We start from the raw sequence: 24,113 nt of genomic DNA, 5'->3' as shown, positions 1-24,113 counted from the left end.
GATATAGCGTGCGGGAAGCGTCACTTTACCACGTTATTTCGTCTCCCACGGATCCGAGCCACTTCGGATATTTCCGAGATTTTACCGCACGGGTTTCGGAGCAATCCGATGTTTTGTAGTGATCGCAGATGCTGTAGATGCTTAAAATCAAAAGCTTGGAAAGAAAAGATGCTGTAGTTATACCGTTAACATATTTGATAAACAGCTATATAAATGAGGGAAGTTGTCCAAGTCCTACAAAAAAGGGGATACTAATGACAACTATCGCCTAATAACTTTGGTGCCAATTAGAGGTGTTCGTACTTCTACTAAAGCAGCAACTTTATAACTATTTCAATAATAATATATGGTAGTACGAATTCCGTACCATCCATTATACCCATCTCTTATTCTTTATGAGCAGAAGAATGAAAAAAACATGTAGAAGGGGTTATCATTATTATTATTATTATTATTATTATTATTATTATTATTATTATTATTATTATTATTATTATTATTATTATTAATCGGTTTAGAAAACCCTTCCAAAATATTACTTGGGATATTTTCATTAATTTACCTTATTTTCTACCTATTTCTAAATTTTAAATCATCTAAATTATGTGTTTTCCCCTTATGTAATGAAGTAATATCTGGAGATCTTGCAGATCATTCCACTGATCTCCTTCTACAAATCGAGTATTATGGGGCAAAGCAACATCCTATTGAAAGCAAATCTGTCTGATTTGGATTTGGAAAAGAAACTGCGGGAGTAGGAGTTAAGTTATTTTGAAGAAATTATGTATGCTCCATATCCAATAGAAATAAAAATTTCGATTCTCTAAGTTTCACTTAAATTCGCTGTATTCACTTTTCCTGTTCCTGGTCCTGTTCATTGCGAAATTAAATTTCAGTTGTTTATTCTTTTGCTCATAAAATGTAAGAGAGTAATATAGAGTATGCTACATGAATTATGAGTGAAATTCGGCACAGAATTCGAAAGTGGATTTAAACATAAAGAACTTGAAATTGACCCACCCTGTAAATTTTCTATTGGCTTTTTAATTCGTACTACATTTTAGCCGTTCACCTATGCAAAAAAGATTATCTTAGACACCTGTAAAATAGTAAGGAATTTCCTCTTTATGGAATAGGATGAATTTTTTCTCCATAGAATTACCCGTCCAGTCAATTAAAGAGTCTGACAAAAAAATAGTAATTATAATAACAGAAACATAGAGAAGTGATAAACTGCCTCAAACCGACTTCCCTTGGGCGTGATAAAATCCACAATGCGTTCGTTATCAACCTACCAAAATCTCAACAAAAAACCTTCCCCAGATGTTTAACAAAATACGGAGAAAAGGGAAAAAATACCCAAGTGGTATATCTGATTTTGCTTAGTGCTTTGAAAGGTTGTGGTGAAGTATATTTTGTAACGGAACTCTTAATATCCCTAATGTGGAAATTATTAGAGGGAAGAGCAGATGTAAGGTGTTTTAATTCTGGGTTCAGTGACTCGGATTGATATAGTTTTAGGGCTCTACAACCAAAATAATAGGTGATTTTTGGACCGGATGGTGATGTGCATTAAGGTAACTGTGTCTGTGTGGATAGGTTTTATGTAAACAAAATATTAGGTTAGATTATTATTAGTTTCTAATTCAAAGGTGAGGGTGTATACAATTTTAAATAGCCAAAAAAATATAGGAGGGATTCTTGACCTTGAGGTCAAATAGTAAAAGTATCATCAATGCAGATAATGGAGAACTCATAGCTGTTCCCTATATTCAAAAATTTGACCGTTATATGTTCCAGAAAAGCATTTTTTAATTAAGATAAGAAGCCTTAATAACAGATTTAAGGTTGCGTTCTAACGATAGGATCCGTCTGTAATAATATTTTTTTCTGATAGTCAGTTGTGTTCACGACACCGCACATTTCCTTTATCTGTTCTTAAATTTACGATGTCGGGATTAAGTTTTACAGATTTTGGACCAATGCGTTCAGCCTTTGGATTATTAGATTTAGGACGTTTAGATGTTTTTTTAATTACTTGAGATGGCAGATGATTTCCTCTCTTGGGATAATAATTGGGGCAACGACGAAGTTGGAACCTTTTGCAAGAACTGGTGAAAGAGAACTATGTGACGAGTTAATTTTGCTCTTTTTCAGGGTGTGTTTTATCGTATTTTCAAATTCTTCGTCTGTGAAAATATTTGTAATAATAGAGCGCAGTACCACTAAACCTTTTAACAGCTCTTTCTCCGGATTTCACGTTAAGATAGGCCCTACCAAATTACTTCTTCGTTACTGAAGGGCTTAAATCCACCCACGACGGTCTTGTCAAGGGGCTAAAATAAGCATCAAATAGTAATATTATGGTCTTTGGCTTTGATAATTGCATCTAGATATCTAGTATGAGTGTGATGACCGTCAGCAGTATTGGATTGGTTGCTTTTTCTAGGGAGTGGTCAAACCTTTTTGTAAGTTCACACGGATGAGTGAAAACCTGAAAAAGTTGCTGGCTTTTTTGCGTGGGATTATAAAAGAACCTCTAAGGTACCACTAATCTTTTCCAGAAGATTTACGTTAAAGGAAGAATGTATGTAGGATATTGTTACATTTGGCGTTCCTTTTTGTCGGACCAAAAACTTCTGATTCCAAATATTCAACTAGTTCCCTTTCTAACTCCTCTGTCAACATACCTCATTCAATGGCGTTTTCCATATCTTTGTTACTTCATTGTTTTCGGCTTTTGCGCTAAGGGAGTAGCAATTATTGCCGGAAATAAAAAAGAAACCAAACTTTATACTCAGCGGGTAATATGGAATATTCTATATTACACGTTACACAAAATGTAAACAAAGCAAGTTCCCCATTTTTTATTATGGAAAATATCCAAGGAAATAGTTAACAGTTCTATCTGCTTATGCCTCAACAAACTCGCCATGCGTTTAAACATATTTATTTTAACAAAACCATTAAAACTGGCACCGTGCACAAACTTCAAGGCAATCCAAACCACGTGATCAAATATGGCCGTCCAGGACAACCAATTGTAGTTTAAAGTGAGTGAGTGATGAGTGATTCAGTCTTTCTAATTTTATAAGAGTGAAGTTCAACTGATAAAAGCAACTTAATGCTGTGGTACTCATATTCCTTTATGCTTTCAAATAATTGAACTGTGCCATATTCAAAGCCAGTATAATATTTCCATCTGTTTTTATTTAATGTTTTATCCGTTAAAGCATGAGGCGATTGTTCTCACTTTGTTCCAAATCTTCAATTTTTTTTACTGCAAACTAAGCTGTTCCAATTTGAGTAGATTTATCTTTTCCCAAACAGGTATGGTCTGTTCATGGATATACGAAAGTGACCAATTGCTTTGGAATGGAATTATGCAAGAGTGGTCATTAACATACAATGCAACAAGATTATTACCTAAAGTTTCGGAATTTAAATTCAGGTAAAATTGTGGTCCGTAACAGAAAATAATTTTATACCTACCTGTGTTTAATACTCTTTGGTTTGGTATACTACTTAGTTTAAGTTTATTAGCAATCATTCTTATTTCGTGTATAATACAGCGTGTGTTGAATTGTGTGCTAATTATGCAAAATATGTGCGAGTCTAGTGTATCGCAAATGCTCAAATGTAGAAAACACTATTCTATTGAGACTAAGGAAGTTATGCCCGCAAGCAAGCATCTTTAGAAGAAACGGCCACATTGACGAAAATTCTGTATGGAAAATTGTGAATAATTCTATTTCAGCAACGAAAAAAAGAAGCGATGCTGACATTTTCTCGAGTGTAGATGAAAGTGATCAAGATATAATACGGCGTAAAATTTACCAGTTATACGAAGAACAAAGCGTGCCTACATTAAATATCTTAATTAGGAGGCTTAAAAAGATGAAACCGGTGTTAAATGTGGCAGAACTACCTTATGGAAGTGTATTCAACACATGGGTTTTAGAATTAAAAAAATTGACAAAAGGCAAGTTTTAATGGAATCTTTTAGAATTCGTAAATGGCGACTGGAATAACTAGAAAAATTAGGATTTACAGAGAACAACAAAGGCCAATTATTTACTTGGATGAAACCTGGTTCGACACTTATGATACCCCGGAAAAGGGTTGGGTTGACTCAACTGATAATTTTAAAACAAACGCGCCATCATAAAGAGGTAAAAGAATAACTATTTTGCATGCTGGTTCTAAATATGGTTGGATTCCAAATGGACTTTCTCTGTCTGCGGAAAATATTAAAGACTCTTCTCTGGATTATCATGAATTATTTGAAAGTTGGTTTAAAAACAAACTAGTTCCAAACATTCCTCCTAATAGCGTAATTGTAATGGACAATGCAAGTTATCACAGTAGACAGTTGACAAAAACCCCTTCCTCATGACACAAAAGCAACAATCCAAAAGTACATGTATAATAACGCACATTTATTTTCATGAAGATTATACCAAAAAGCAATTAATTGAGGTTCTACAAAGCTTGAACCTATAAAAGGAACACGTCTGTGATAATTAAGCAAGAAATCTGGGGCATACAGTTTTAAGGCTTCCACCTTACCACTGTATATTTAATCCCATTGAACATGTTTGGCACCAAAACTGAATTCTGCCATTCGTCGTAACCATGTTTTTCCCCGCGTTAACTCCAATATCCTCAAACTTATAGAAACCGAAGTTTTTAACATCCCTCCACAAAGTTGGGAAAATTCTGTTAAATATATAGAAAAAGCAGAACAATCGTATATCAGGCGATGATAACGATAGCGATACTGATATATTATGTGAATAATTTTAAGTTATTTAAGTAGGTAATAAAAATAATTTGTAATTTTATTTTAGATTTAAACATAAATACGTACATAAATAAATAAATATTGTTTAGTATCTTTCCTAACAAAACCCCAAATAATTAAATTCTCAGCAAAGTACGGACCTGTTCGGCCATATTTCATTCTTACAGCTTGTTCCCCCCTCCCCACGGGTCTTTCCTTAAGTCGTATCAGTTAGTCACTTTCTTATATCTATGAACAGACTTTACTAGTACCTTCATAGATTTCAGTTTTCCTCGGCAACACAAGTGGAGGTATTTTCAACCTTTTTCATATTTTGTCCTTAGGAAGGAAGAAAACGAATGTTTTTACACAATACCTACCCACAACCAAGAAAATCAAAACCACAAATTAATACGCTTTTATAGTTTACAATACACCTAAACATTTCATTTTTAACATATTCGTTAGCAATATCAGCTTAGCAAGCTAATTATTTTGGTAGTATTTGCTGTCAATTGCGACTTGAATTGAATGTCAATTATTAAGGAGAAGATATTTGGGTCTATTTTAAAAAGAAAACTTCGTGTGAATATATGTCATGTCATTTTTGAGATACAGGGTGGTAAAATTTTCAAAAATGAAGCATATTTCTTTTAATATCTGTAATACCACTTTAGATATTTTAATGAAATTTAGCACACATATACTATGTGTCAAGACGCATTATTCTAGTGCACCACATTTTAAAACACAGCAGTGGCGGGCGGGCCGAATTTCACCTGTATATTTTTATAAATATTAATCATACTCCACTGCTTAAAAAAAACCGTTTTCTACATGGTCATAACAATATCGATAATATGACAGTATGCAGAAAATTATTATCAATATTATTTCTTACTTAAGTAATTATCTACCTATTTTTTTGAAATACTTCAAAAATCAAAGTACCAATAAGAAGTAGGTAAACTCTGAGTTGTATTTTTATAGTATATTATGCAACAAGTGCGGTAAACGGCATTTGACTCACGAGTTTATTTGACACGAGCGGAGCGAGTGTTTAATAAACGAGTGAGTTAAAAAGTTTACCGAACGTGTTGCATACTGTACTTTTTCTACGACCGTTAGTTTTTGGGTCCATTTTCCCAAAACAACACGAATACATTCACTGACATGACCGTCAGAATTGACAAACGCCAAAATTCAAAGCGTGGGAAATATCCCCGAAAACATCCGATTGCTGCCAAATCCGTGCGGTAAAATCCCGGAAATGTCCGAAGTGTCTCGGATTCATGGAAAACGAAACTTACGTGGTAAAGTGACGCTTCCCGTCCGCTAGATTGGTGGGTAATTAGGTATTCGGTGTTTAAAATATCCTAGAATAGTCGAGTTTACTAATGAGGAGTTGACAGATTTGTAGTTTATGTATGGTTTGGCTGATGGCAGTGCACCGAAGCCTTACATTTGACATTTATTTTATAAAACACAAAGTTGTTTTTGGCTACAGAAGATTTACATGTTGCAAAGAAAATATAAATACACCCAAAATTTCTTCTAGTAAAGCTTGAAGTACGTGAAAATCTTAAGCTTCCATGATAATAATGTTGCGTGTTTGTTTGAATAAACTTTTGGTTTGTAAAGTATATTTTTGTAACTGCATTTACTGCAAATATACTTTTGTACATATACCTACGTAGTTACATATAGTAGGAACATGCTTAGAATTTATAATAAATACATGCTAGGGATTTACTTCATTAATTCTGCAGTACATACTGTGTTAAGAACTGAACACTGTAGTGGACTGTATTCACTTTATTGTTTAAATTGTACAAAATTGCCTTGAGGCGTACAAACACAATATGCCATACGGCGTACATGAAAAAAGTAACCTAACCTCTCTTTTTCTACTCTGTCCCGTCTCTCGACAGGGTTGCCGATGTTCGTTCTTTACATACTGAGTATATAAATAGAATATGAAGTTGGGTCGGTCAAATACGGACGACTCAGGTTTTTACGTTTTACGAATATGGGAATCAGTCACCCGGGACAAGATTCATGCTGCTGCTTTAGCACTTCTGCCTCCAAACAATATATACGCAAGTACAGAGTAGGCAACAGGTCGATTAGCAAAACGTTATTCCACCGATTCGGGAGGAATTCAGAAGTTTTGTGAGTGACCTTTGAAAGATTCCGATGTGATAACTTCGATAAGTGATATCCTTGCGAATTGCTAGCGCCGTCAAGTTGTAGAACAAATAAGAAAAGACAAAATGAGATGTTCATGGCAAATTTGGAAAAACAGCAGCAAACCTTTCAAAAACAAAGAACACAAGTCTCGTAATTAGTTCAAAATTGACAAAGCTATTAAAACCAAGTTGTTATGCGACGTTTAAAAATGATGGCTAATGGTACAAAAACAACATTGACTGATTGTATGGCTGGTTTTAAATCATTTTCCGATTTGTCCGAAACAGCTCAATTGACTATATTTATTCAAAGCGTTGGTAAAGAGTTCACTGTTACTGAGCAATTTCTTACTTTACTGCCACTGAAAGGAACCATTACGAAGGAGGACATTTTTAATTAAGTTCAAAAGTTATTCACAAGCTTAGGCTGGCCATGGTCAAAATTAGTTGAACTATGCACAGATGGTGCACCTTCCCTGGTGGCTTACGTGAAGGTTTTATCGGAATTTTGAATGAAAAATCAACTGAAAATGTGCAAAAAGATGATTTGATAGTCTTTCATTCCATTATCCACCAACAGAACTTGTGTTCTAAGTCCATTCGATTCCAGAATGTTAATAATGTGGTAGTAGAAACAATGAGTTTTTTCCGATCTCGACGGCTTAACTCTTTTAGTCGTTTTTGGATGAAAGTCAGATGGCTAAGCAAAGGAGTGACACAAAATGGATATGTGACTTATCGACCTATTATAATGATTTAAATTTGAAACTTCAAGTACAGGGTCTTTTTTTTCGATGTATAGAACTTTAAGTTGGCATTACTGTTCAAGATGGCGACCGATTTACAGCTGTCAAGTGATTTATTCTTAGTTTAGATTGGCAATTCATCATGAATAGACTCACGCCTGAACAACGTTTGCAAATAGTGCAATTTTATTTCGAAAATAATGGTTCTGTGCAGAATACGTATTGCGCACTACGTCCATTTTATCGTCGACAAAATCGTCCATCCATGGAACGTTTTCGCACCACGTTTACTCTTATTGATAACTCGCATCCCCAAAGATGGCGTACGGTGCGTACAGAAGAAGCTATTTCTGCTGTAGAGCGTAGCATTGAGGAAGACCCGAATGAGTCCATCCGCCATCGAGCACAGGAATTGGATCTGTGTCCATCCACTTTATGTAAGATTTTGCGGAAGGATCTTGGTTTACGTGCTTACAAAATCCAACTCGTGCAAGAATTGAAGCCAAACGATCATCAAGTAAGGCGTAAATTCGTCGAATGGGTCCAAAACGAGATTGCCGTTGTTCTCAATTTTCATAAGCGAATTTTGTTTAGCGATGAAGCGCACTTCTGGTTGAATGACTGCGTCAACAAACAAAACTGCCGCATTTGGAGCGATGCTAATCCTCAAGTGTATGTCGAAACACCGTTACATCCATAAAAACTGACTGTTTGGTGCGCTTTATGGGCTAGTGGAATCATTGATCCGTACTTCTTCAAAAACGGTGATGGCCAGAACATTACAGTCAATGGTGATCGGTATAGAGCTATGATTACTAACTCTTTCATTCCTGAATTGAATAACCATGATGTCCAGGAGATGTGCTTTCAACAAGACGGCGCAACATGTCACACAGCTCATGCCACAATTGATTTATTGAAAGACACGTTTGGTGACCGCCTAATTTCACGTTTTGGACCTGTGAATCGACCTCCAAGATCTTGTGATTTAACACCGCTAGACTATTTTCTGTGTTGCTATGTAAAGTCATTGGTCTATGCGGATAAGACAAAAACGCTTGACCAATTGGAAGAGAACATTCGCCGTGTTATTGCCGATATACGGCCACAAATCTCATCGAAAATTGGACGTCCAGATTAGACTACATCCGCGCCAGCCGTGGCGGTTATATGCCAGAAATCATATTTAAAATGTAATGCCACAAGATTATCTTTCGGATAAATAAAATTCATGTCAATCGAATAATCCATCGTTGTTTTATTGCAACTTAAAGTTCTATACCTCGAAAAAAAACACCCCTTACAAGGACAGTAAGTAAATTGTTTGTGCAGTCATTTAAAAGCGTTTGAGAACAAAATCCACTTGTGAGTGGAACAGATATTGTCGAGTAAGAGTTCTTTCACCACCCTCTCTACGTATAAAAATATTGATTATGCTCAACATGCTGAAGAACTTAAGTGACTGTCGAAATAATTGTCGAACAGATTTGGCGATTTCAAATTCGTGGAGAACAGTTTCAATTTATTTGCAGTCTGTATTATGATGTGATTATGCTTCTATGCCCAAAAAATAAGGTAGAATCTACACTATCTGAGAGATAGACGAACAGTTTGTCAGAAGGTGGTAAGGGAGGCAACCTTTTGTAGATTTCGATGGTCATGAGTGGTTGCGGAATGAAACTCCATTTTTCTTTTATTGCTTTATTTGAGAGGAAGAAGCATCGAAATAAGAAAATAGAAAAAAACTAAAAAGCGTAATTAACCTTAACCTAATGATTTACTACTAAAGTTATTTTAAAAAAGCAAAAAAAAAACAAATATAGTATTGTTCTACCGTGTATCTGGTTTATTTTTTCTCTTATGGCAGCCTCTACAACGTCAACGAGTTTGGTATCCCTTCTTTATAAATTTCGTCCTTCAAATAACGCCACAAGTAGAAATCAAGTGGGGTTATATCCAGTGATCTAGGAGGGCAAGCAATAGGTCGACTTGTAGAAACCCAGTTATGAATTGGTGGGCCATTTTGTTGGAACTAAAGATTCTGTCTACTTATGAGGTCAACCTCATCTAGAAAACCATCCAGAATTGCCATAATAATTGGCAATGTGCAATGCAATTATACCGCACTAAACGTTAAAGCTGAAACGAACAAAAAATTTTCTCTAGACACATAATGATCATTTTTTGGATTATAAATTCCAGAATTTAAAAATTTTGATTCGTTAATCCACAAAATATACCAAAAATTATTTATGTTTTGGCGGCAAAAGTTAAAATATCAATGACAAAAACGGTTTTTTCTCTGCCTTCCCTGCCAAAAGCATCTGAGCTGGTTAGAATATATAAGGCCAAATTTGTGTTTTGTTTTTTTAAATCCTTTGGACAGTATTGAAGGATAGGATAGCGTCTTTGACTATGTATCAAATAGAATTGTCACGATATGCTCCAAAATATCCAAGAACACCATTTTCCAGGTCTTCATTTATAATATTTTTTTTCTTCCCTTTTTTGCAAAAACGCTTACATTATTTCTAAAGATTCGATAAAGGCAAAAAAAATGGTTCATTTGGTGGAACGCGCTATGGATATAGGTTTATGTATCGTTCTCTACATTTGCAGACGAGTTATTGCATGCCAAATAGCATTCTAACAGGTCGTACTTTTCTTCATGTATAAAAACCATTTTTGAAAAAGAAATTAAAAATTGAAATTAAAATCGATTTAAATAATTAACACAACTATTTGGCAGGGCTGCCATTATTTTACACAGCCTTCTTTGAACAATTTTTTCTACACCTTTATCTTTAGTAATAACGAAACCATTTTTGCTAAAAGAAGGAGCCGAAAAAATTGTATAACAAATGAAGACGTGGAAATTGGTATTATGATTAGTGTTTGATAATAAAATAATAAAAGGAAAATACAATTGTATTCTACAACCACTCGTAGCCATTTAGTCTAAAGGAGCAATATGCTGATAATTCGGTTATTTCAATTTTAGGCTAATATTGCATATGACCTTTTCTGTTCTGCTAGTCATTTACGAACGTTAGGGTAAAAGATATACAGGGTGTTTTCAACACCATAATCAGTGGAGAAAATGCAACTAGTTTGCTAATTTAACCTACTTTTTATCTCTACTCATAACAAAGTTCGATCAGCAGGTATAAGGAATTTTCCTTCTGATACCATCCATCATCTTACTTAACAGGATGTATCAACGACGCATAGAACGCCACTACAGTTACTCCAACAAAAAGTATTTTACAAAATGCTTAAACACACTTGCAAATGGCGTTGATCGCGATTCAAGATAACTCACTCCTAAAATCTAAATTTGATGACGTGAAATTGGGCGATTTCTACAAAAAATACCTAGAAGTAGTAGACCGTCAGATCAGATTAGAAAATTCCCAATCAAACTGAAATGTGCTTTTGGCAATACTAATTTCAGTGTCGCCATTAACATTTCGTGTTTAATTCTACCTATTTTTTCATATTATTTTTTATTTTAATATTATATTTAATTTAACATTTATTTTTATATTAAATTTAATTTAATATACCCTCAAAAATCATACTTTTAAATTCGGCTCACGAACATGTTTGCATTTTCAGGTTTACATGTACATCGGGAACCAAATAAAACGATCCACTATAGGATCTGGAAACCCATAGGAGATACGAAAAAAGTTTAAGACAAAAGTTTCTTGGACTTTCTTGAGAGTTTAAAATATTATAATTTTGTTAATACAAGGTATCCCAAAAGTGTCGCCTCCGACATCAACTTTGTTATTATAAATGTATATATCGACATTTTCGGATTCCTTAATTAAAATAAAGGTCACTTTCTTAAAAAATTCCTATTCGAATTTTGCATAGTTTCGGCAGAAATTGAGATTGTGTTTTTTTTTTCATATTTTCATTGCCCCATATAAAATTTTGTTGTAACGCTCTTGATCCAGGTATTGCAACGTAAAAATTTAACTACAGACTAAGGAGATGATGCCCTACTCAACCAGTCAATTTAGGCTGGTGGTATCTTAAACCTCGAATATGTCAAAAAAAAAGTAAAATTTAAATATAAGATAAATTACAAACTTACCTTGTTTTTTATCCTAGAATTGATATCGGAATAAAAATCTAGGGTTTCACATTTGAAAATCTTAAGATTTTATTAATTAAATTGGCCAAAACGGCACCACCAATTTGGTACACCCTGTATAAGCTGAGGCCCATATGTGATTGAGTAGTGCATCATCTCCTTAGTCTGCGCTTAAATTTTCGTTGCAGTACCGGGATCAGTAGCGTCCATTTTATATGGGGCAATGAAAATATGAAAAAAAAACATAACCTCAATTTATGCCTAAACTATGCAAAATTCGATTAGGAATTTCTTAAGAAAGTGACCTTTATCTTAACCAAGGATTTAAAAAAAATTCGAAATATATAGGGTGTCCCATGTGAAATAACAAAGTTTTGGTCAAGGGGAAGGGGGGGGGATACTTTTGTACTATGGGTTTCCAGATCCTATAGTGGATCGTTTTATTTGAGACACGGTGTACCTATGGAATATGGGTAGGGTCAATTTTAACATAATTTTAAAAACAATACTAAATGGAATCGCTAAATATCGTATTCGAGTATGAATAAATTGGCGGCTTCATCTCTTTGTTATATTGACTGGTAAAGATCACATGCCAGCAGACCAGTCCTTCTGTAATAAGCAAGTATTAATTTGTTTTGAACATAATTTCATTGAAAACAAATGCGCAATACATTAAATACAGGAAATCACAAATCATTATCAAAATATTTTCAAACGCAAAATGTTATATTTTGATTAGTTAAATTGTGGAAATGAGATGATTTATTACAAGGGGATTTCTTGTGTATTTTAAAACGTATTTTTTCTGAATGTAGGGAAATTGGACAGCACAAACGCAATATAATTTACTATAAAATACGTATTATTATTAAACAATGATAGATAACACTCTAAATTGCAACATTTTGATCGAATTTGACTAATCAATTACGAAGTGCTTAATTGACCAGCCTCAACACTAAATACGGGTACTTAATGCTTAAAGTTTTATAGTTCACTGATTCATAACTATTAGATTCTAGCCCATAATGCTTCGGTTTTGATGACCTCGACTAATGTAATCTTATCTAAAATTTCAGATTAGAGAGCGATCTATAAGCCGCACGCGTGGAGTGGACTGTTATCATTTTTCCAATAGCAAAAACCGTTCTGTCGTGGCGTATCGACTGGAATAAAGCCGAAATTAGTCAAGTTTTGGTTACGTTACAAATGCGCGGTTAGGATTAAGCTAAACAGGTGATCGATCTTTTACGAATTAAAAAAAAATTATACGTTGGCCAGAAATCGATCGTGAAACAACTGCTTCTTTCAGGCAATGTGAGAATGGGCATAACGATATGGCTGAAGCAAAAGAAACTCATTGCATTGTCGATACTATTGATGACTCTGTTTATTTTTTTAATTACTGAACCGAGAACGTGGGAGGTCCGAATCGACAGGCGTTCATTTCTTCTGAACGGCTTTGATAGTCAAACGGTCGAGGAATGGCGGGCGTTGAGAAACAATTTGGTAAGCGAATTAATTAATTTTAAATAAATTGAAATAAATGGCTAGAGGGTGAACTAGACGCCTAAAAACTTTGTCTATGCGCGGTTGCCGCCTCATCGAGTAACATTCACTATGACATTTTAAATACCGTATATTATCGCATGGTGTGATGCACAATTGAATAGGGAACTTGCTCAAAAAATAAAATAATTTAAAAACAATAAGTCCTAAGATAATGAATAAATAATTAATAATTAAAGCACTTGTGACGTCAGACCGTTCAGATCTAATATAATACGTAAAATAAGCAATAATCATTAATACAACGTAGTATTTAGTTAAATTCGGGAAAAATTTTGTTTAATTTTGCTTGATGTGGTGTTTGTTGGTTATATTAAATGGTTATATAAAATGGTTGTTTTTTTTAAAACAACAATCAGACAATTTACCCGAATACTTTTTACAAAACTTCCGGATAACTCCTGCGTCGGTTTTGGCTGAGTCGATCATCCTGTTGGCTTCTTCAGAGCTTGACTGAAACTGGCTCGCATTTTACTATGTACCTGCTTATATATTTTTTGAGGGGAGACAGTGTTTATGCCCCTCATTTAGCTCCGCCCCCCTCAAACAGTATATAAGCAGATACAGAGTAAAATGCCAGCCAGTTTCAGTCAAGCTCTGAAGAAGCCAACAGGATGATTGGCGAAACGTCAGAAAGTTCTTCTTCTTCTTCTTCTTCTACTTGGTTGAGATCAAATGATCTGTTAATTCCGGGCTTGCCGTTGTATTAATTCTTGAGATGTGGACTGCCAGCTGTCTCTCCACCTCTTCGGCGGTCTACCGGGCCGACGACCTCCTACGGTATTCCCTCGAGAGCTATGCGGGGTAATCTATCTTCGCCCATCCTCTTGACGTGGTTATACCATTGCCTTCTTCTCTGCCTTCCCCATCTTACAATATCCTGTACGTCGCATTGTTCTCTTATGTCGGTGTTTCTTACGTGCTCTCTTCTGGTTTTGCCAGCTTTTGATCTCAGCACCCTCATCTCGGCTACGCGCAGCTCTTTGTTTTGTTAGTGTCTTCTCTTGTTTCTATCGCGTACGTCATTTTAATCTTATTGTCCTTCCGCATGTATTCGTTGGCCCAGACAATCTCTCTTAGGCAGTCTGAAGTTGCTTTGTTGATTTGGTCCCTTAGATCTTTTGTTGGCTCGTGGCCGCTAGACATGTTGATCCCAAGGTACTTAAATTGCATTACCTGTTCTATGGGCTTATCTTCAATTACGAGCTTGTATCTGATTGGTTCCCTGGTGATTGTCATGCTTTTTGTTTTCTCGACCGATATGGTCATATTAAGCTGATAGAACTTGAATAGCTGTCTTTGTAGGTCGTTCTCGTTTTCTGCGAAAATTGCTGCATCGTCGGCGTAGCACACCATGTTCATACGTTTGTTGCTCATTCTGTATCCCATATTAAAGGTTGCTACTTCTTCTATGATTTTGTCCATAAGAAGATTAAATAAGAGTGGGCTCAGGCTGTCTCCCTGTCTAATTCCTCCTGGTGTTAGGATGCTTTTAGTGATATGTTGTCCTGATTTAATTTGAGTGGAGTTGTCGGTGTTGAGGTTGCAGATTACCTTTACTATGTTGGCTGATATTTTTCTTCTTCCTTTAGTATATTGATGACGTCACCTAGCTTGACCTTGTCAAATGCTTTAGTTAGGTCGATGAAACAAATGAATGCTGATGTATTATATTCTATTGCCTTTTCCTTTATTTGTTTGATAGTAAATATTGCGTCGGTTGTTGATCTTCCCTTTCTAAATCCCTGTTGTTCTTCCCTAATGGTTATGTGATTTTCCAGTTGGTCTTTTATCAGGTCTGTTGTACACAGTAGGGTTATTCCTCTGTAGTTATCAGGGGATGTTTTTTGTCCTTTCTTCAAGATGGGAATTGTTATGCTCGTGTGCCATTCGTTTGGTATTTCTCCTGTGCTCAAGATTTTATTAAACAGTGATCTGAGTGTTGTTATAAGCTTATAGCCACCGTGTTTCAGGAGTTCGTTTGGTATGTTATCCGTACCTGGTGCTTTTCTGTTTTTAGCTTTCCTTAGTTTTTCTTTTACTTCCGCCTTTGAAACCGTTGCGCTGGCTGCTGTTTGATATTCAATTTCATGTGTTTCATTGGCGCTGTAGAGTCTTTCGAAGTATTCTTCCCACGTTTCTATTGAAACTCCTTTACTTTGGACGAATCCGTTTACCGGTTTCTTTCTGTCATCCACATCTTTCCACACTTTCCTTTGGGCGCCATATATGTCGTAATAAACATCGCTCGTGAACTTAATCCAGTATTCCCTTTTGATGGTTTTAATTCGTGAGTTAACTCTATTTCTTGTCTGTATGTATTCCGCATGTCGTTGTTGGGTTGGGGATCCTTTGTATGCTAGGTAGCTTCTTCTTTTTAGTTCTGCGAGTTTTTCACTTCTTGGCAAAACCAAGGTTTAGTACAGTTTGTCGCGTTTGTATTTACTTTCCTTTTTCCTATGGATTCGTCAGCGGACTGAAGGATGGCTTTCTTAATTTTATTCCAGCAGGTTTCCACATCGCTTTCGTTGAGGTCCAACTCGTCTAGTCTATCTGTTAGTCTGTTTTCATAGAGTTTACACGTGCTGTCCGATTCTAGTGATTCTATGTGGTATTTTTCGAGAGATTGTGATCCGTTCCTATATTAGCTGAAGTTAGTGCTCTTACGTCAAGTACTTGAGTCGGTTTGATGATTCTGTTGGTGATAATGTAGTCATTTTTAGATTTTTGGCCTCTAGTGTTGTTCAATGGGTACTTGTGTTGTGCCTTGTGTGGGAAGTAGGTGTTAATAATTCTCAACTCGTTTTTGGCACAAAAGTAGATTAGTAGCACTCCGTTTTCATTCATGAATGGTTCATTGTGTTTCTGTTTGACACCTGGAAGTATCTCATCTCCTATTCGAGCGTTAAGATCTCCGAAAATTATGATTTCATGGTTGTTATTTATTTTGTCTACGGTGCTCTGAAGTTCTTCGTAGAATCTTTCTGACTCTTCTGTGGGCTTGGATATATCTGGTGCGTATATGCTAACTAGGTGTATTGTAGTTTAGTTTTGGTTTAGGGAGATTTTTAGTATCATATCATTGATATAATCTATTTCTTCGATAACCTGAGTATATTTTTCGTGCAGTAGTATGCCGACTCCTGAGCTTGCCCTTTCGTGCTTAGCTTTGCCGCTGTATATTAGGGTATATTTGTCGAATCTATCTGTTCCCTTTCCTTTTCGTTTTATTTCTGTGATTCTCCATTTCGATAAGCACCTATTGATCTCTTCCGTTCCGAGGTTACGTTCCAGCAGGCCACTCTGGTAATGTTGCGTTTGGTTTTCCGTGTTCGTTTTTTCCTTTTCATAGCATGGGTCGTCTTCATAGTTATCCGTCCTGGGTCCGAGGCTATGTCTCCGGTTCTGTGAGCTGCATGTTTGTTCTACATCGACCAGGTAGCTGGCCTTACTCAACAACACTCCTTTTTTGTCCGGTCTTGGGACCCGCAGTGGAGTCGACTTTGAGCGTCAGAAAGTTCGAATCAGCAAAAACCGACGCAGGAAAAATCTAGAAGTTTTGTAAAAAGTATTACAGCAGCCTGTGGAAGTTTCTTTGAAAAAAAAATTACCCGAAGCTGATGTATGCACCATACATTAAAAATTCGGAGGATTTTTCTCAAGCTGAAGTTCACGGTGCAGAAAATTGAATAAATAATAATCAGATAAACCCAAAAATATTAGTTAAATAATTAAATCTAAAAGTTTCTCGATGTATGTCCACATAGAGGAAAGAACGATCCCAAGTTATGAAACTTGGGTAGCGGTGGCTTTGGCAAGTAACAGGTAGTAAAGCCATGTAAAAGCGTGTCTCAAACTTAGTATAGCAAAACTTTAGTTTTCATATATTTTATTAGTGATAACGACACTTAGTGCAGTTGCAACCCCCTGCCAAACACCCTTAACTAGGGTTAATTTTATTACCCCTTAATTACAGTATAAAAGCTGAATTTTACATATGTTACTTGGAGAACTATAAAATTATATTTACTCAGTAGCCAGGCAGATGCAGACGCGAGCGCAAGGCATTTATCCGTAAGCGGGTACGAGTGAGATAGTGCGTTTAGCTGTATTTTCATCTATATAGTGTAGCGAACTGTTATCCGTACAACAAACGTTTTATTATTTATTTGTGCAGATTTGGAGATATTTCTAGAAAAATGTTGCAAACGGTTACTTAACTACAAGCGCTGAGAATTGATGTAACCTTTGATAAATACTTTACACCATCTATTCAATTTATGAGCATTCTTAACGGTTTGAATCTGCACAATTGGACATCATTTGGCGCTTGATGCAAAACAGGTTTTGAAAAATGTGTACGAAACTTTCATCAGTAAAGGACTTATTCAACAAGAAGCTTTAAAAGAAACGTCGATAAGGGATATTATTAACAGTGAAGAATTGAAGAAAAAGAACAAACGTAGTGATTTTCAAACTCATCATTGTATAGACAATAGTGATCAGGACCTAATAAGAAAAAAAATATATTGACTTTATCAAAGCGAAGTTGTTCCTACCTTCGATAAACTGAAAAAGAAGCTAGAAGAAGAAGAAACCAATATAAATATAAGCCGTATAAGGGTTGTTTGTAAAATGGGATTTAATTACCGCAAAACAGACAAATAGAAATGAGTTATGGAATCACACAGATTACACACGTGGAGATTTAATTACCTCCAAGAAATAGATCCATAATTTACCTTGATAAAACATGGTTCGATACACACGACACTATATCCAAAGAATGGGTTGATGCCACTCACAACTGTAAGAAGAAAGCATATTCAACTAAAGGAAAACTCATCGCCATAATACACGCTGAATCATCGTATTTGGCCCAAACTGCTTGCTGTAGTCTGCAAAGAATATTAAGAATTCCAGCTTGGATTATTATTGGTTTCATAACAATTTTTTAAAAGATATTCCCAATAACAGTGCTGCCCTCCGCGACACAAAACACCACCTCATCAAGTTCAAAAATTGAAATCCATTTTTTTTTTTGAAAATATTTATTTGGAACGCAGTTGCAAAAAAGCGCAACTTTTGGAAGTCCTAAATTCATATGAAATTAAAAAAGAGTAAGTATGCGATAATTTGGCTGAACAGGCTGGGCATTTAAGTTTTACGTCTTCCTCCACATCTTTGTGGAACCAAGTAAAATCCAAGATAAAAGCAAGAAAATATTACTCCTACTTTAAGTCCCAGTGTTTTTTTTATGATAAAAAATATAATTAATAACATACCAACTGAGAGTTGGAAAAATTCAAACTGTTGAAAAAATCTGAATGAATTCCAGAAAGCTTTCATTAAGTTCAGTGACAGTGAATTAATTGAAAATAAAGATGAACAAGAACACTTTAATATTATTCAGTGATTTTTATGTAATAGATACAATCTTCGTATTGTAATCGGTGTTGATGCTGCTAGACTTCAAATGTTTATAGATTCGTATACAGACTTCTGATGTGAATGAAGCTTTTAATGGAATAAAAATGTGAAATTTTGACGCCAGCGGTTTACCACTTTGTAAAAGTGAACAACTATTGCAACAATTTTTGCGGGAAAATCATATTTGTACTATTTGGAACAATATTTCTTTTCCTATTGGCCATAAAATAATGGTTAGGCACTGGAAATACCATTTTAAATGGTGCGCAGGGGATCAACTACCAAATGATATCAGTGATTCTTTAACAACTTTGTTAGGTATGTATTTATGTATTAGAGATACATTGGAAACTGTTTGCAATTATGTGAACTTGGTTTAATTATTACAGATAATGGCGAAGAAAAAAATATATTTTCTTTATAGATCTAAAAAAATATTCACAATAGAATTCAGAATAAAAGACAGCTCATGCTTAATAAAGGACGGAACTCAATCGCAGAGAAAACAAAATGATATATATAATTCAATATTTATTAATAGGTAATGGGTACCTAATTAATACTTCTACTAGATAGTTTCTTAATCAAAATAGTGTCTAGATAATTTTTTATTTTATAAAAAGTATGTATGTAATAGAAGATATATTGTAGCCTTTACTGGCAAAGTGAAAAGTTAACCTAAACGCAATTATATATTTTTAGGTATTTATATTTGCATTCAAATGATCTTTAATAACGTGAATGTCTGTGCTTTTAGTAGAATAATCCCCTACACCTGTTCTGCATGCTTTGAACTATTTTATTGTTTTTTATCTTCCGGTACCCAAATGAAAATATTATTTGGATTTTTTACAGTTTAACTCGCACAAAAAGGAACGTTATAATAAATGCAAAAAATGAACATTTAACACTTGAAAACGGAGATTAACGATACAAATTTGGTAAGAAATCATTTTACACGGGGTAAACTGTTATTACTATTTTGCACTCCTTTTTTTCTCTTTTTTTTGCCTTTTTCTTTCGTTTCTATATATTTCTTCCTTGGGATTTTATATTAGAACAACTCAGTTGGATACATGGTGTTTCATAGCAAATGCGAAAAATTTAGGGGATCGTTCCTGTTTTAAAATAAAAAGAGGGTTGTTATTTAGATGCTGGGCAAAAAACAAACCATATTGATACAAAATTAACCCTGTACAATAACTAAAATGTCCCATTTATTAAACAACTAAATACGTGGATTCAAACTGATTATTTTATCTAACATTTTCTAAAAATATGAAAATCAGCCTAAAAATAAATAAGTTGTGATTCTTGGAATTTAACCAAGGGGCAAACCGCAGCGAAATTATGCTGTACAGGGTGGAGTGTTTTGACAGGAAAAACATATTTCTGCACTAGATAGAGCAAAATCGACTTATATGTCCCACCACCAATGTTGAAAATTTTCCATAAATTTTTTTATATATAAAAATTTTGGATTCCTATATGGACATTATTGCAATTTTATTGTTTGAAGAAATTCAATGGCGTACTCATATTCTTTCTACAGTTCTCCGTTTACTCAAAAATGAATACAACTTTCATATCGTTCGTTTGGTCTTTAAAAAATGCCCGTGTCGAGCCCTTTTCAGTCACATAGAATTAGTAGACCGTGCATAATATGTTGAAAAAGATCGCATAAGTTAGTGAAAAACATGAAAACCGTTTACATTAGTTCTATTGAAATATTTTAACTCAATACACTCAACGCGCTATTCACTAGGATTGAATAGGATTGATGGAAGCAAACGCTTCCTCTAACTCTGCTTTAGTTTGCAAAATTCTATCTTTAAATATAAGATCTTTTAATCTCCCCCATAAACAAATCTAGAGGAGTTAGATGACATGATCTCACAGGCCACAGAATGGGACATCTAGTTCCAATTCAACATTGTCCAAACTCTTCATTTAAAAGTAGACCACAAGTTCGACTGTGGTTTAAGTTGGTACATTTTATGTACACACCAAAATAATTTTTTTAAAGATCGTGTTGTTTTGATATCAACCACCGGTCTGATTTTCTATATCATTAAAAATCTTTGACCAATAAGTGTGGCAGATTTTTGTTATAGGTCTAAAGGTAAAGGTAAAGGTAAAGGTAAAATGCTAAAATATTCACGGTGTTTGTTGTCTTTTCGATTCCTTTAATTTAATTCGACTTCGTATATTTAATCAATACGACTAAATATCTATTATAGTGCGAATATCCGAAATGTACTACAACTTCTCGAAATTTTAAACAATTTCATGGCATGTCCAAACACTAAAGCATATCTAGTCGAAAAGACAAAAAGTAAGCATTTTAAGATTCTTTAATGACCAACGGCATATTGGGTTTTTCTAGACTCCAGCACTTGTAATGCAAATGTCATTGAGATCAAAGCAAATTGATTTTTGAAAAACTCAGTTAATTTGAGTTAAAAAAATCGGTTAAACAACTAAATACGTGGATTCAAACTGATTATTTTATCTAACATTTTCTAAAAATATGAAAATCAGCCTAAAAATAAATAAGTTGTGATTCTTGGAATTTAACCAAGGGGCAAACCGCAGCGAAATTATGCTGTACAGGGTGGAGTGTTTTGACAGGAAAAACATATTTCTGCACTAGATAGAGCAAAATCGACTTATATGTCCCACCACCAATGTTGAAAATTTTCCATAAATTTTTTTATATATAAAAATTTTGGATTCCTATATGGACATTATTGCAATTTTATTGTTTGAAGAAATTCAATGGCGTACTCATATTCTTTCTACAGTTCTCCGTTTACTCAAAAATGAATACAACTTTCATATCGTTCGTTTGGTCTTTAAAAAATGCCCGTGTCGAGCCCTTTTCAGTCACATAGAATTAGTAGACCGTGCATAATATGTTGAAAAAGATCGCATAAGTTAGTGAAAAACATGAAAACCGTTTACATTAGTTCTATTGAAATATTTTAACTCAATACACTCAACGCGCTATTCACTAGGATTGAATAGGATTGATGGAAGCAAACGCTTCCTCTAACTCTGCTTTAGTTTGCAAAATTCTATCTTTAAATATAAGATCTTTTAATCTCCCCCATAAACAAATCTAGAGGAGTTAGATGACATGATCTCACAGGCCACAGAATGGGACATCTAGTTCCAATTCAACATTGTCCAAACTCTTCATTTAAAAGTAGACCACAAGTTCGACTGTGGTTTAAGTTGGTACATTTTATGTACACACCAAAATAATTTTTTTAAAGATCGTGTTGTTTTGATATCAACCACCGGTCTGATTTTCTATATCATTAAAAATCTTTGACCAATAAGTGTGGCAGATTTTTGTTATAGGTCTAAAGGTAAAGGTAAAGGTAAAGGTAAAATGCTAAAATATTCACGGTGTTTGTTGTCTTTTCGATTCCTTTAATTTAATTCGACTTCGTATATTTAATCAATACGACTAAATATCTATTATAGTGCGAATATCCGAAATGTACTACAACTTCTCGAAATTTTAAACAATTTCATGGCATGTCCAAACACTAAAGCATATCTAGTCGAAAAGACAAAAAGTAAGCATTTTAAGATTCTTTAATGACCAACGGCATATTGGGTTTTTCTAGACTCCAGCACTTGTAATGCAAATGTCATTGAGATCAAAGCAAATTGATTTTTGAAAAACTCAGTTAATTTGAGTACTTAAACCATGATCGAATCACCATGCCAGACTGATGATATCTTACACCATGAAGGTATCTGTAACTATTAGGTCCTATTCCCTTATTTAAACATATAAATAATACCCTAAGTCTGTCGGTACCTCAGTGGACTTCGTTTGTTAATCTTTTTCATTATATTTTTTCAACTTTATTATTAATATTATTATTAAAGCGAGTCTATTTATATTTATAAATATTTTTATTCACATTAATTTCAAACAGTTCAAAAATCAAAAAGGATAATATTATACACAATTTACTTATATCTATGTCTACTGAAAAAGATAGTATGCAGGGTGGTACGAAAAAAAGCAAAATGGTAAATAAGATTGCATTCCGCTTTTTCACATAATATGTAGATGACTTAGTTACATTCTATAATCTTGCTATTTCGTGGCATTTGATTTTTGAAGATTGCCATAGATTAAAGATGCCTGTCACTCTTGATTTGGGCATAAATAAGAGGTGCTACAATGAGTGACAATTTAATAATTTTGATTACTTTGATTGATTACTATGGCAAATTAATAATTTGAAGTTATATCTTTTATATAATGCCAATGTGAATTTGTTCATTTCCAATCTATAGCCTACATATTTTCAATGAAGTGCTTTTGATTAAGCGATTTACTTGAAAGAAAATATAACAATGCAAATATCTCTCTAAAAAAATATAGCATAACTTTTGTGCTTCAAAAAAAAAGCAGTCCCAACAAAAAAGTTATAGCATAATTCAATTGCAGGATGTAACTTGCCCCCCTCCCCTAAATTGTGACTTTGTTACATTCCAATTTCGACCTTAGATCATTTTGGGTTTTATTAATTAAACCACGCTTCTCATGCTAATTCCATTCTAATGTGTTTGATTCAAATTATTCTTATTTTATGTTTCTGACTGCTTTCTTCTTTTTCTCTGGGAAGATAAATCGGTCGTTACTTGCAGATACTGCTTTTTGCTAGTGATTTTAAATTGCGAATGTTATCCTTTGCCTCTGTGTTCGGATGTATAAATATGTAATGGTATAGCGGCAGGATATCGAAAAGACTCCTTTCAGGTTATTATTGTTTTGCTGTTGTTCTAGCTGTAATGAAATACGCAATTATTCTTGAAGCTTCACTGGCAGTTAAAATCAAAATTGCTTACTTACATACGGCTGTTTGTTTTAAAGTTAATCTTTGCGAACTAAATAATATTGAATAATATTGATCTGACGCAGAGGTTATTTATTCATACGTCAATCAGCCGGTATGCAATCTTCTTCGTTGGTTACCGCTACGTCTAGTAGGCAACCAGTAAAGCGCGTTAAGTTTCGCATTTTTGCATGATCGGAGGAGTTTTATTTCCCTAAATACGCTAAATAATTTAATATTTCTTTGCATTTCTTTTTTTTACTATTTATTTTTTACATTCGAATTACACGGCAAGGTGCGCAACTAATAATAGCGATCGATGGTACCACCAGATAACATACTACATAGGCCATAAGTTGACTATCAATTTTATTCGCAGTATCGACACCTCGACTGAGAGAATTTCCAGTACCTCACTAGCTT

General features: G+C 34.4%; 1 protein-coding gene across 3 annotated transcripts in view; it reads left to right on the top strand.

The window, feature by feature from the left end:
* The window catches only part of LOC132699218 (4-galactosyl-N-acetylglucosaminide 3-alpha-L-fucosyltransferase FUT6-like), a 60,956-nt gene that overhangs the window by 14,079 nt on the left and 22,764 nt on the right, over positions 1 to 24,113 (top strand). For all 3 annotated transcript variants that reach the window (XR_009618483.1, XM_060665815.1, XM_060665817.1), the window contains exons 3-4: positions 12,906 to 13,062; positions 13,139 to 13,335. Coding sequence is in view for 2 of the 3 variants with exons in the window: in XM_060665815.1 (XP_060521798.1) it covers positions 13,150 to 13,335 (186 nt within the window). In the remaining variant the exon portion in view is untranslated. The remainder of the gene's footprint in view (positions 1 to 12,905; positions 13,063 to 13,138; positions 13,336 to 24,113) is intronic.

This window comes from Cylas formicarius, unplaced genomic scaffold (assembly GCF_029955315.1).
Source record: "Cylas formicarius isolate icCylForm1 unplaced genomic scaffold, icCylForm1.1 PGA_scaffold_3__17_contigs__length_32017465, whole genome shotgun sequence".
NCBI lineage: Eukaryota > Metazoa > Arthropoda > Insecta > Coleoptera > Brentidae > Cylas > Cylas formicarius.
Note: the sequence above shows the minus strand (reverse complement) of the source record. Positions and strands in the feature narration are given on the sequence as shown.